The 12,355-nt window shown below is 45.4% G+C and overlaps 1 protein-coding gene across 1 annotated transcript in view; it reads left to right on the forward strand.

Annotated features, from left to right (window-relative positions):
* The window catches only part of LOC141418514 (uncharacterized), a 28,658-nt gene extending 16,632 nt beyond the window's left edge, over positions 1–12,026 (forward strand). The window contains exons 6-10 of the mRNA XM_074059299.1: positions 782–877; positions 6,748–6,880; positions 9,479–9,585; positions 11,550–11,662; positions 11,817–12,026. Of these exons, the coding sequence (XP_073915400.1) occupies positions 782–877; positions 6,748–6,880; positions 9,479–9,585; positions 11,550–11,662; positions 11,817–12,026 (659 nt within the window). The remainder of the gene's footprint in view (positions 1–781; positions 878–6,747; positions 6,881–9,478; positions 9,586–11,549; positions 11,663–11,816) is intronic.
* Positions 12,027–12,355: the final 329 nt, after the last annotated feature.

Raw genomic sequence — 12,355 nt, forward strand, 5'->3', positions numbered from 1 at the left:
AATAGCTGGTTTTAAGCATGACTAATCCTAGGAACATGTTACTATCCCAGTGACATGGAGCAATTTTTTTTCTTTTCAACAGTAGTGGGGATTGAACTGGGCCTTGCACTTGCTAGGCAGGTGCTCTACCATTTCAGCCATGCCTCCAGCCTGAGACCCTATCTGAAGAAGAACTAAAGTTAAAAAGGACTGGGGGTGTGGCTGAAGTGGTAGAGCACCTGCCTAGCAAGTGCAAAGCCCTGAGTTCAAACCTCAGTACCACCAAAAAAAAAAAAACTTGATGTTCCAGATAGGGTCTCACACTTTTGCCTCAGCCAGGCTTGTTCAGTGAGCCTACCTCCACCCTCCAGAAAGCTGGGATTACAGGCATATATCAGCTTGTGTTTGAAATAGGTCTCACTAACATTTTTTGTCCAGGCTAGTCTGGAACCACAATCCTCCTATCTCTACCTCCTGAATACCTGGGATTACAGGCATGGTCTATCATAACCAGCCCTGGAGCTACTTTTGCAGAGAGCAACTGTGACATGAAAGGAAGGGGCCTGGCAGGATGGCTCTTGCAAGATCATCTCGAGGCTTTGAGGAGAGAAATGCGAAGTGACAGGACAGAAGTGTTCTTGACTGTGGGCCAGGCAGTTCTGTCTTGTAAGAAATTGCTCTGCCCAAAGGGTAATAAAACGAAGGCAACAGTCAGCACCAAAGCAAGCCAAAACCCCACTTGCTTAACTTTGAACAGGATGATTTTTTTTTAATTTTTTTATTATTATTATTTTTAATCCAGGGAGCCAGAGAGGAAGTTCAGCTTTGAGCCAGACTGTGAAATCACCCAAGGCTATAAGAGTGAAAACTACATCAGGGAAGAAGAAAGGGAAAAAAGGTATTTTTGTGATGTGGTTTCACATTCCTTCAGTTTCCTCCCATCTCCTAACTCGCTCCCCCTTTCTGGCTGTGTGTTCTTACTATTACATAATTATCCCAAACAGAGAGAAAAACTCAGGTGGAGAAAAAAGAAAGACTAAATTTCTGTGACCTCATGTAAACCAAACAAGAGCAGCTTCACCATGTCTGCCAGAGGAATTCATCTCTGGCACATTCATCATTCCAGAAAAGAATTATAGGGCAGAGGCTGGTTTAGGAACCACTCAGCAAGACCTCATAAATTCAGCTTGGAGCCTTGTCTGCCATGATTGTTACTTGGAATCAGAAACGGAGTGATTTTGAAGGCATTTTAAGAGATCCTAACCCCATAATCTCTGAGCAGGGCTACCCTAGACAAGGAGCTGTCCACGTATGAAAGATTCGCAGCTGAGCTTCAGTAACCCGGAGGCTGATCCTGACACTTCCACCACTGCCTGGCTCCCACCATCCTCTCCTGAAAAAGCCTTTGTGACCCTAGGTCCCTCACTCCAGCGTTACCACATTGAAATTCTAAAGACACCACTCAAGGTTATCATGGGTTATGTCAGGCATGGTCTTTGGGGAACTCCTCGTGGTCTGTTTTAGACAATTTAATGGTTTTTCTACTATTTGTTGGGGGATGGGACAATAGTCTCTTATAATGAAACCTGTCCCCCTTTACTTTCTCTTCTCCAATTTCAACCTGTTCTTGTGTGGTCTTTTTTTTCTGCCCCTGAACTACACTTGGATCTTACACTTGATATCACAATATCACTGAATTAGAAATTTACAAATTCTTATGGTAGAAAAAAGCCTAATGGAAATGTAAAGTGAGTCACTTCCTGGCTTCCACTGCCTGGTATAGAACAGTCTTTCCCCTGGAGAGTGCTGGCAGATTTTGGAAATTCAGAGAAGGGCATTCTGCCCAGGGTTGGAACTTGGGGAGAAGGCTTTGTGAACAAACTGACCTGGTACAGGAAGAAAGAAAGGACTTAGGAGAGGAAACACCTCCCTGCTCAAACGGCTCATGGCTCAAGTTGTGAGCCCGAAAATTTGACTAGACCAAAAGGATGTGGGAGGATGAGCCTTTCCAGAGGGGCTAGGTCACATACAGGGGACCTTGCACGTCAGGCCAAAAGTTTGGATTTGGGCTGGTGGTGTGGCTCAAGTGGCAAAGCACCTGCCTAGCAAGAGTGAGGCCCTCAGTTTAAACCCCAATACCACCAAAAAAAAAAGCTTTTGGACTTAACCCAATAGACAATAGAAGACATTAGTCTTTTGTCTCCCAAGAAATTCTTTGCCTGAACTTAATAGAAACAACTTTGTATCTTATCTTATTATTCAACAGTGCCAGGTTCACAAAGCTAAAACACCTTCCCACATGGAGCCATTGCTTTTGCAGTCATAAGGTGTTTATGGGCGGGGGCGCCAGGGGAGGGTCTTTGATAGAAGAATTCTACTTGTTTCAAAATACAGGGTCGGATGGAGCTGACTCCCATCAGCCTCCTGGGTAAAGAGTCCAGATGTTTTCCATTTGGTCTTAATTGGAAACAGTCAAACTATTTTTCTGCACGGCCCTGTGTGGACAGGAGGCTTTCGGCCTGCTGCTTGAAACATCGTCCCCGTAATACTGGCTGAGTCAAAGCCCCCTTCACAGGCCTCACCCACACACCATTACTCCTCTCATCGGAGTCATAATTACAAGAACTTGACAACTTGACATCGAGCAGCCACTTACAGCAGAATGTTCCATGTTTACACTAGCAACATTTAGACATGTTTGTCCAAGCCTCTCCTGCCTCAGCACACCACTGACCATGAAGAGTCATTAGACCAGGGCTTCGCAACTCGAGAGGCTTCCGAGGCCCCCAGAGAACTTGATAAGACTCAGACTGCCCAAGGTCTCCCACGCCTGTAATACCAGCTACTCAGGAGGTGGAGGTAGGAGGATCACAGTCTGAGGCTGGTCCAGGCCAAGTTAGCTGAAAAACAAACTAAAAGCAAAATGGTGGCTCGAGTGATAGAGTGCCTGCCTAGCAAGTATAAGGCCCTGAGTTCAAACCCCAGTTCAGCAAAAATAAGGTGAAGTAAAACACAGATTACTGGGCACCATGCTCCAGAGTTCTGAGCCAGCAGAACTTTCATTGAGGTTTCACTGCAGAGTCTGCATTTGTTCAAGTTCCCATGAGGCTGCTAGTCTGGAGGCTGTACTTTGAGAAGGACTTCTTGAACTTGAAACATTACGTTGCCTGGCCTTGATTCTTTTTGCTCAGTGACAAAAATGAGAGGGCAAAGCAAGGCTCCTAGTTGCCTCTCCTCTGCCCCAGAAGCCGCAGAACAGGCCCAGGCCCGATTCTGTTCCAGCTGCTCCCTCTCACCCATACTCAGTGAGGCCCAACCCTGAACCCATGGTACTCCTGGTACCACAAGATACAGGATACAGGAGCTGGGGACACTGGGCCTACAGGTTGATTGTCCCTTGGGCAGATGATATCCAGGCCTGGTCACAAACCTGTGGGGTCCCCACGGAGCCAGAAGATGGCTAATGAGTGGTGGTCACTGACAGGTCCTCGGGAACAGCCCTCTGCAGGTAGTGTGGTTTCCCTGGTCCCCAGTCTGCCAGTGCTACCTACACTCAAGGCCCCCTAACTTTCTGAAAGGCCCAACGAGGAATGAAGGCTATCTTGTCACCCAGGCCTGTTCTGCTCCCATTCCAAGCCCCACACACAGTGCCCAGGGCTGTTTTAATTCTGGAGGATATGGGATGAGGTGAGCCAGTATGTGGCTTAGATGTGCACAGGGTGGCAAAATCCACCCCTAAAATGGTCTTTGCACCTTTAGCTTAAGCTTGATCAGCCTTTCAGTACAGTCCCCTGCAGCTCAAGCGGCAAATTCACTTCCCCAAATAAGGCATTGCTGCTTACATCATAGCCACAGGACCCAGAAATGCTAGAGGCATTAAAGGATGAAAAGACCAAGTTCAAACACAAGATGTAACCTTCTTCCAAAGGGCTTCATTAGTTCCAAAACAGGAAACTAGCGGTCATAATCCTGAAGTCATTTTATTTGGGGTTTCGTCCTGGGGTGATGGCTGAACAATGGAAACCTCTACAGATAGGGTCCAAGGTCAAGGTGTGAATCATCCAAAGCTAATTACATTTTGCGTCTCAAGTCCTGTCATGGAGCAAACACAGTTTATGCTCTGGTTTCTACACGTGGGAGTTACGCAGGAAATTACGCATGTTCCCTGTCAAAGAAAAGAAGTTATTTTTAACAAGTTTGAAACAACTCCACCCCAAGGAAAGCCTCTTGCAGGACTGGCCCCCACAGATGAACAGTGAGTAGTGGGCAAGTGACCGATCTGGTGGCCACCTCTTCTGGAGGTCCTGGAAGATGCCCGAGGATGGGGGGATGAGGACGGCCCTCTGGAAAAATGCTGCCTTCATGGAACTTTACACTTGACCTTTGTACCGGCCCACTTGGGACTTTGGGTGGAAAGAATGACAAGTTTACCAGCAATAAGAGAGGGCGTTCTAGCAGAAGCCACATGGAAATGAGGCTCTGTGTGATCACTGTCCCCCTCTTCAAATCACTCAGGGCAGTTTTCAAAAGCATTTGAGTTTGTGAAAAGATTTTATAAATAGAAAAACCATATTCCATCCATGGTCATGAATGGAATTAATGACCTAAAAAAGCAATAAAATAGAAGCGTCGGCGATATGATTGTACTCTGTGCTCTGTTAGTCACTCTTTCCTTTAATAAATCTTAGTACGTCCCAGGAACCGTCCTGGTATGTTAACACTGTTGTAATATTAATGACAAATGTCATTTGCTGCTGTTCCGGTGCTCTAAGATTTAGACGCATTAGGCTTATCCCCAAGAAAACTACAAGACAGGCGTTTTCATTTCTCCAACTGTCTTCTGAAGGAAACTAAATCTATTCCATCCAGTAGTCTGGCAGACTGGATTCCTATCCAAAGAAACCAATCAACCCCTCCCCCTCTTTTAAAGCATAATTTCTACTTTTTTCTTACCCAGCTAGAAAAGTGGGAAGACTCAGTGTCCAAATGGACCCCTTTCCCTAACCCATCAGTTCTCCTCCAAGGACTGCACACTTACCACCATCCCCCATCCACTTACCTCGAACTGACTGGCATTCTCCTACTGCCAGCTCCAGAAGGGCAGGCATATTTGTCCCTTCTGTCTCCTGTTGCATCCCATCCCCTAGACACATAAGAGGGACTCAAAAATAGTTGTTGAAAGCTGAATGAACTCAAGTTCAATGGAGACCTGGCCACCCCTGGGACTAAGCTCTCAGGTCAGCATGGTGGAGAATGGAGCGTATGGCTGAGTGATGCCGTGGTTCTGTTCTTAAGTCCCACACCGTCTCCTTCCTACCTGTGGAATGGATCACTCACTTTTCAGTTGAGCCCCAGACGGAGGAGATGGCACTAACAGTGTTTGGGGGTGCATCCAACTGCAAATGCGGGGTCCCCAGAAAGCCCTTTGGCTTGGGGACTGGTAGTTTGGATTCCCTACCTCCCACTGACCGAGTGAATGAGCCCATCTTAGCTCACAACTATTTTTCTTTCTCCATCCACTTCCTGTTTTCTTCTTTGCCAAACTGCTAAGCTTGAACTGGTGTAAATCAAATGTGCACATGATGCCTCTGTAACACTGACAGTGAATTTTTTTTTCCAGTACTGGGGTTTGAACTCAGGACTACATCTTCAGCCACTCCACCAGCCCTTTTTTTGTGATGGGTTTTTCAAGATAGGGTCTCTTGATCTATTTGCTCCAGGCTGGCTTTGAACAGTGATCCTCCTGATCTCTGCCTCCTTAATAGCTAGGATTACAGGCGTGAGCCACTGGTGCCCAACCTGACAAATAACTTTTTAAAAAACTGAGTAGCCTGGCAGATCCAGGATCCTGACCTCAGTCATCATGAAAGCAGGATGCTCCTTCTTCTAGAACTCAAAAAATGTGACAACTTTTCAACTTCCTTTAAAAGTCTAACTCCCTGGAGAAGACTTGAATCCCTTTATTTGAGTAGAATCTCTTTATAGGAGCCGAATATCTTCATAAGGGCTGTGATGTCCCAAGATCAGCCAACAACTCATCCATCGATTTTGCTCTTTAGTTAGGTCAAAGGCCACTATTTAAGTCTAAGATAGGATCTCCTTGTTGTGCAGAGCCATGTGGGCTTCTGGCAACAAAGAGTGAAAGAAAGAGTATAAAACCAGGACTTTTAAAGTTATAGAGAGAGCCTGGCATGGTAGTAGATACCTGTGATCCAGCTCTCAGGAGGCTGAGGCAGGAGGGTTGCAAATTCCAGGTCAGCCTGGCTACATAGGGAGACTCTCTCTTAAAAAGGGGGTGGAGCAGGTGTGGTGGCTCACACCTGTAATCCCAGCTACTCAGGAGCAGGGATCAGGAGGATAAAGATTTGAAGCCAGCCCTGACAAAAAATTTGTGAGACGTCATCTTAACCAATGGCATTTGCCTATCATCCTGGTGATGCAGAGAATTACAAATAGGAGGAGGATGGGTTCCAGCCAAGTCTGAACATAAACACAAGACCCTATTTGGAAAATACAGAAAGTGAAGGCCTGGAGATGCAGCTCAAATGGTAGAGCACCTGCCTAGCAAGCGCAAGGCCCTAAATTCAAACCCAAGTACACCAGAAAGAAAAAAGACAGGTTACATGTACAGTATTTCTTTGACTATACTGAAAAAGCAATTACTCATACAAGTCCAATTAATACAAACTAAATAAATCAACAGTTTAACTGCTGATAAGCAGGGGACCCCCCTGTCTGAAATAATAAAATATTCTGCTTTTCTTACAGGAGTCAGGAAAAAAGTCCAAGGTTCGGCAGAAGCTGGCCCTTGGTTAGAGAAGTTGTATTTGGCCGATAATGGTATCGATGGGAGAGGAGAAGAAGGAGAGCACTTACTGGAATTTGCTCAGATTTTAACACGGTGAGCAGCAAGTTCAGAGGTTTATTTACTGACCTTCCAGAAATAAGTTAATTTGAGCTAAATCAGGGGACGATGACTTCATTGTAGCCCTCTAGCAGTTTCTAGTGAGGTTTCTCGGCTCTGAAAGGGATGCAATGACCTATCTTGGTCCTGGCGCCTGCAGTGACAAACAGCTGTGTGTGAACACATAAGGGAGGGTCTCAGCGGCCTCACCAGATGCCCATTCTAAGAAGACAGCAATGGAGCTAGCACAGGAGGCATGACCTCCAGAGGTTTCTTCCTGGAAGTCGGGATGTCACTCAAAAGGTACACAATGTGGCCTGAGAAAGAAAGGCAGCCTGTTTGGGAGTGAACACACGTTTGTGTTTGGTTTCACAGTTGTCCCAATGTCCTCTGGCAGACAGACCAAGCTCATCTCAAAAGCTTCTAGAAAACAGAATATTTCCTTGCCGCGTTTGTTCTGCCTGTCCAGCTCTACTAAATCCATATTCTCAGTGGGCCAAGCCACAGGTCAGGGGTCACAGCCACTTTAGGACTTGCTGGGTGGAGAGGGTGCCAGCTGTCCTGTCTCAGCTGTCAGTACTTACAGCCTCTTGAGCCAGTCAAGGGCAAAGGAACACAGCCAAGGGCAGAGCTCGAGGGCTTAGTGGATGGCAATTTATACTCTTGGTAGAAAAAGATTCCCTATCTAATACATTCTACTTCCTTACCCAGGGAAGATGGGAAGATTTTTCTACTTGGATAGTTTTGCTGCTCTTTCTCTAATCATTATGTCAACAAACTTCATTCTATTACTACATTGATCAAACTGCATCACTGTGACAAAATACCTGACATAAACAACTGAAGGCAGGAAAAGTTTATTTTAGCTCATGGTTTCAGAGGTTTTGGTTCATAGTTCTTGGCTTTGTTGATTGTGTTAATTGTGTAGTGAGACTGGAGCATGTGGCAGAGGCCACTCACTTCCTGGTGGACAGGGAGCAGGAAGAGAGGAAGGACCAGGTGTAACCTTCAAAGGCACGCCCCCAGTGACCTACTTCCTCCAACCAGGCCTCGCATCCTAAAGTTTCCACCCCCAAATAGCACAGGAGTTCAGTACGTGAGTCTGTGGAGTACATTTCATAACGTTCCTGGCTCCCAAAGACTCATGGTCACTTGTAATGCAAGATGCAGATCTCCAAGAGACCCCAAAGTCTTAACAATTCCAACACTGTTCAAAAGTCCAAGTCCAAAGTCCATTCTGATACTCCAGACAAACTCTTAGCTGTGGCCCCTATAAAATCAAAGATAAGTGCCATACTTCCAACATACAATGGTACAGAGCAAACATTCCAAATAAGAACAGGAGAATAGCAGGAAAGGATTAAACCAAAGCAAACCTGAAACCCAGCGGGCAAACACGAAATCCCGCAGCTGCAGTTCTGGCATCCAGGACACATGGTGTCCTCTAACAGAGCTTGGGAAACCACGTGGCCCATTTGGGCCCTTTTGCAGCCCATTTGACCTCTCTCTTGGACTGACTCTACCTGCTCCCTACGGTTGCCTCTGCAAATGTTCCACATTCCTGGCATCTCCAACTTCACAGGTTCTGCACTGCATCTTTAGCTTTACTCTCGCAGCTTCACACTCTTAGGGGCAGCCTGCAGGGATCCTGACCCTGCCACACATTGCCTGGCCTCCTAGGCTTTCCTTTGCAATCTGGGTGGAAGCCTCCACGACCTCTGCAGCTTACATTCTGCAGGCCTTCAAAACCAGCATCGTGAGTTTGATGAACATGGATGACGCAAGGTCTGCTGCCAGCTCAGGCAGTAGTCAGGCACCCTTGGACCAGGTCCACATTGGCCTCTGAGTACCTGGGCAGTTGAACATTGCAAAATCAATCCTGGGGAAACAGGGAAATCTGGAGTACTCCCTTCTCAAGGGAAAGTCTTTTGAATGAGTTTCCTCTTTTGAACTCTTGAGCCTGAGATGGGTGGGGTCTAGCCAATTCCTGAGGTGCCCTCAAGGTGTCTCAGGATGCAAAGTACTGATGTAAAGAACTTGGCATCTTTTTAATGTCACTAATCTGTTCAGAAATCACTTCCTTAGTCTCAACTTAATGCATGTAAGTTCTTCCTTCCTTCCTTCCTTTCCTCCTTCCTTCCTTCCTTCCTTCCTTCCTTCCTTCCTTTCTCCTTTTGGCAGCACTGGGGTTTGAACTCAGGGCTTCACACTTGCTAGGTAGGTGCTCTACCACTTGAGCCTCACCTCTAGCAGCCCCAGCTTTATGTTGGTTTTGATTACCAATTTTCCTAGGAGAAGCAGAGCAATGCAAACTAGAGAGATGATGGGCTGAAGGAGTGTCTCAAGTGGTAGAACCCTACCTAGCAAGTGCAAGGCCCTGAGTTCAAATTCCAGAACTGCCAAAAAAAAAAAAAAACCTCAATCAATTAGGGAGATTAAACTGAGAAAAACTGGATTCAGGTTGACTCTAGTGTCAAATCAGATCAGTGTCTCCTCTTGGGGTATGACAAAGATGACCTGAAAAGAAAGAAAAGATAATTCTGTAAAATACCTAGATTTGTGTTGCCATTTTGTTTTGTCATTTTCTTTGGGCAGTCTGATCAAGTGCTCTGCCCATTTAAGGGAAGTGGACCTTGGAAACAATTTCCTGGGAGAACTGGCTGCTGTGGACATCCTCGAAGCGCTGAGAGCCCGGAAGACAGGTAGGATTTCTATGTGTCTCCTCCACCTGCCACAGCCACTCCTTCCTAAACTCTGGACCACTCACAATCTCTCTCACTGCTTTTTGAAATTTAACAAGTCCCAACTATACAGTGACCAGGATCTACATCCACAGGACTGTCACAGGCTGCCCATCAATTTGTCAGTGTGCTCAGAGATTAGCACAGAGTTCAAGATTTTTATGATGTCCAATGAAACCTTCAATCTGAGTAATGAATCTTTTTAAGTGTCAGGTCTTGTTGTGTTGCCCCAGGCTGGTCTCAAACTTCTGGGCTTAAGAGAACCTTCTGCCTCAGACTTCCAAGTAGTTGGGACTATAGACATGTGCCACAAAGCCTGGCAGTAATGCATACATACATACATAGTGGCAGTGGGGGGTTTGAGCTAAGGGTCTCATGCTTGCTGGGCAGAAGCTCTGCCATTGGAGTCATGCCCCCAGTCCTTTTTTGCTTTAATTATTTTTTAGGTAGGACCTTGTACTTTTGCTCAGGTTGGCCTGGATTGCAATCATCCCAATCTCTACCTCCCTTGTAGCTGGGATTACAGGCAGGAGCCACGACAATTGGCTTGTAATAAATATTTTTTATGTTGGGTATTTTTGAGATGGGGTCTCATGAACTATTTGCCCAGGGATGGCTTCAATTCTCCTGATCTCTGCCTCCTGAGTAGCCAGGATTACAGGTGAGAGCCACCAGCACCTGGCCCAGGGAGTGTCCAGGTCAGGTGTGTTCCGTTGCAGGTCAGGTAGAGAGGGTACAACAAGCCTTCCGTCTTTGTTGTTGGCTCAGTAAACTGGTCTTAGAGACAGCTATGATTATAGATTGAAATTTTTTCTTAATGTTGGCAGTGCTTCAGAGAGAAGAATTCAAATGATATTATTGCCTGCTGTCTTGCCACATTTTAAACTGACACGATTGTGTTTTCAATGCAAGATTTTTTGGCTATCATTTTGTTTTAGAAAAATAGAACACCTACTTCCCATTCCATTAGAGTTGAATTAAAATTCAGCAGAATGATTCTGCTAGGTTTAGTTCACATTTTATTTGAGCTCAGTGAACAGAGGGCAAGGTGATGATGGCGTGTTGGGCTGTTGGCTTGCCTGATCTTCAGAAACTTCTCCATTACTCACTGCAATGGCAGATGGAACAAGGCTGAGGGCAATCGGACCTGGCCTGTAGGGCGTGCCAGCCATGCCAGGTCTCAGATGACTTAATGGGAAAAGATTGTCGCTGAGTGCCTATTTGGAATTGGAGAACATCGTGCTTGCTTAGTAAATGGTTTAATTTGCATAAGTGAGATGCTTATTATGAAAACCCACCTGAAAATACCAAAACTCAAAGAGCATTTAAAAGTGTTCATTCAAGAAATCGGATTTTTCCAGATTTAGTAGTGTATGTCATGAAGAGCTTTAATGAATTCATATCCTGCACTGAAATCATCATGGGATGTTTCTCATGGAGTTCTTCACTCATGTTGTTAGTCTGAACACCAAGGAAGACCTCAGCCCAGGGTTAGCTGGCTGGTTTCCACAGGGAAAATTGCTTTGCACCTGGTCTGAATGACATCCTTTTAAAACGTGAAGCACAGTCAGTATTATCACTGATTACAGAATGAAATGATGTTCTTCTATTGATTATTTCTGTGTTCTTTATCATTTGCAAGTTAATAAGCTAATTTCTAATTCCACTTGTTTCATGAAATTCAAATGAACAACCTGAGGTCACTTATTTGCCTGCCTGGGAGTTCTCAAAGACCCTCCTGCAGCTGGTGGAGTGGCTCGAGTATTAGAGAGCCTACCTAGAAAGCATGAGGCCCTGAGTTCAAACCCCAGTGCTGCCAAAAAAAAGACCAAAGACCCACCTACAATGACTCAATGAAGCAACTTGAAACTTGTAGGATGGGCTCAGAAGCTACCCATTTGTGCTTTTGTTCTTTCTCTGCTCAGGTAAACTACCAGCCTTAAAAATTACAGTCACCCCCCAGATCTCTTCAGACACCTTTAGATCTATCTGGAAAAACAACAAGAAATCCAATCCTGCCCGTAGAAAGAAGAAGGAGGTACGTACTGTAATATCTGTGTTGGCGAGCGGCAGCCACCAGAGGGTGCTGATGGAATCTGGGGTAGATAGCACCATTAACCTCAGATTTTGCACTTAATAATATGAGAATTTAGGGTGTAGGTCCCACTCCCCTAATCCATCACCTGGCTCAGATGGATGACAATTGTATCAACGGACAAGTAGAAAGAAAGCATTGTCTCCGAAAGAGCAGTGCAAACCCTGCCTCCCTCTTCATCCCCCTCCCTGGGCCAAATTCAAGTTCACAGCAGATCTGTTGTGGACTCAACCATGATTTGACCTTTACGAAGCCTGTGCTGACCTTGGAGGTCATGACTGGTGCACATTCATTCTCTACTGTGTAAACTTGAACTTCCTCTGCTTCTTTTTTTTTTATGATTTTTTTGTTCATTATTCCACAGGTTAAAAACTGACTATGGACACCGTATTCCCGTAGGGATGTCATCTGTTTTCATGGCCAAGCAGACATGACAGAAAGACGTTGCTTGTTGTATAATATTTTTCATTGTTATCAACCCCTTTCCAAGTTCCTAAACTCAATGAGACTATTTTATGAAAGTTCGAAGTACTGTTAATCCCACCATACCTGTCATTTTCTACAATGTGGGTTTCCCAAGTAAATCCTAGTAAAAAGAGGTGTGGTTCTTCTCTGGGATGTGCAAAATTTGCAATT

Source organism: Castor canadensis, chromosome 17 (genome assembly GCF_047511655.1).
Source record: "Castor canadensis chromosome 17, mCasCan1.hap1v2, whole genome shotgun sequence".
NCBI lineage: Eukaryota > Metazoa > Chordata > Mammalia > Rodentia > Castoridae > Castor > Castor canadensis.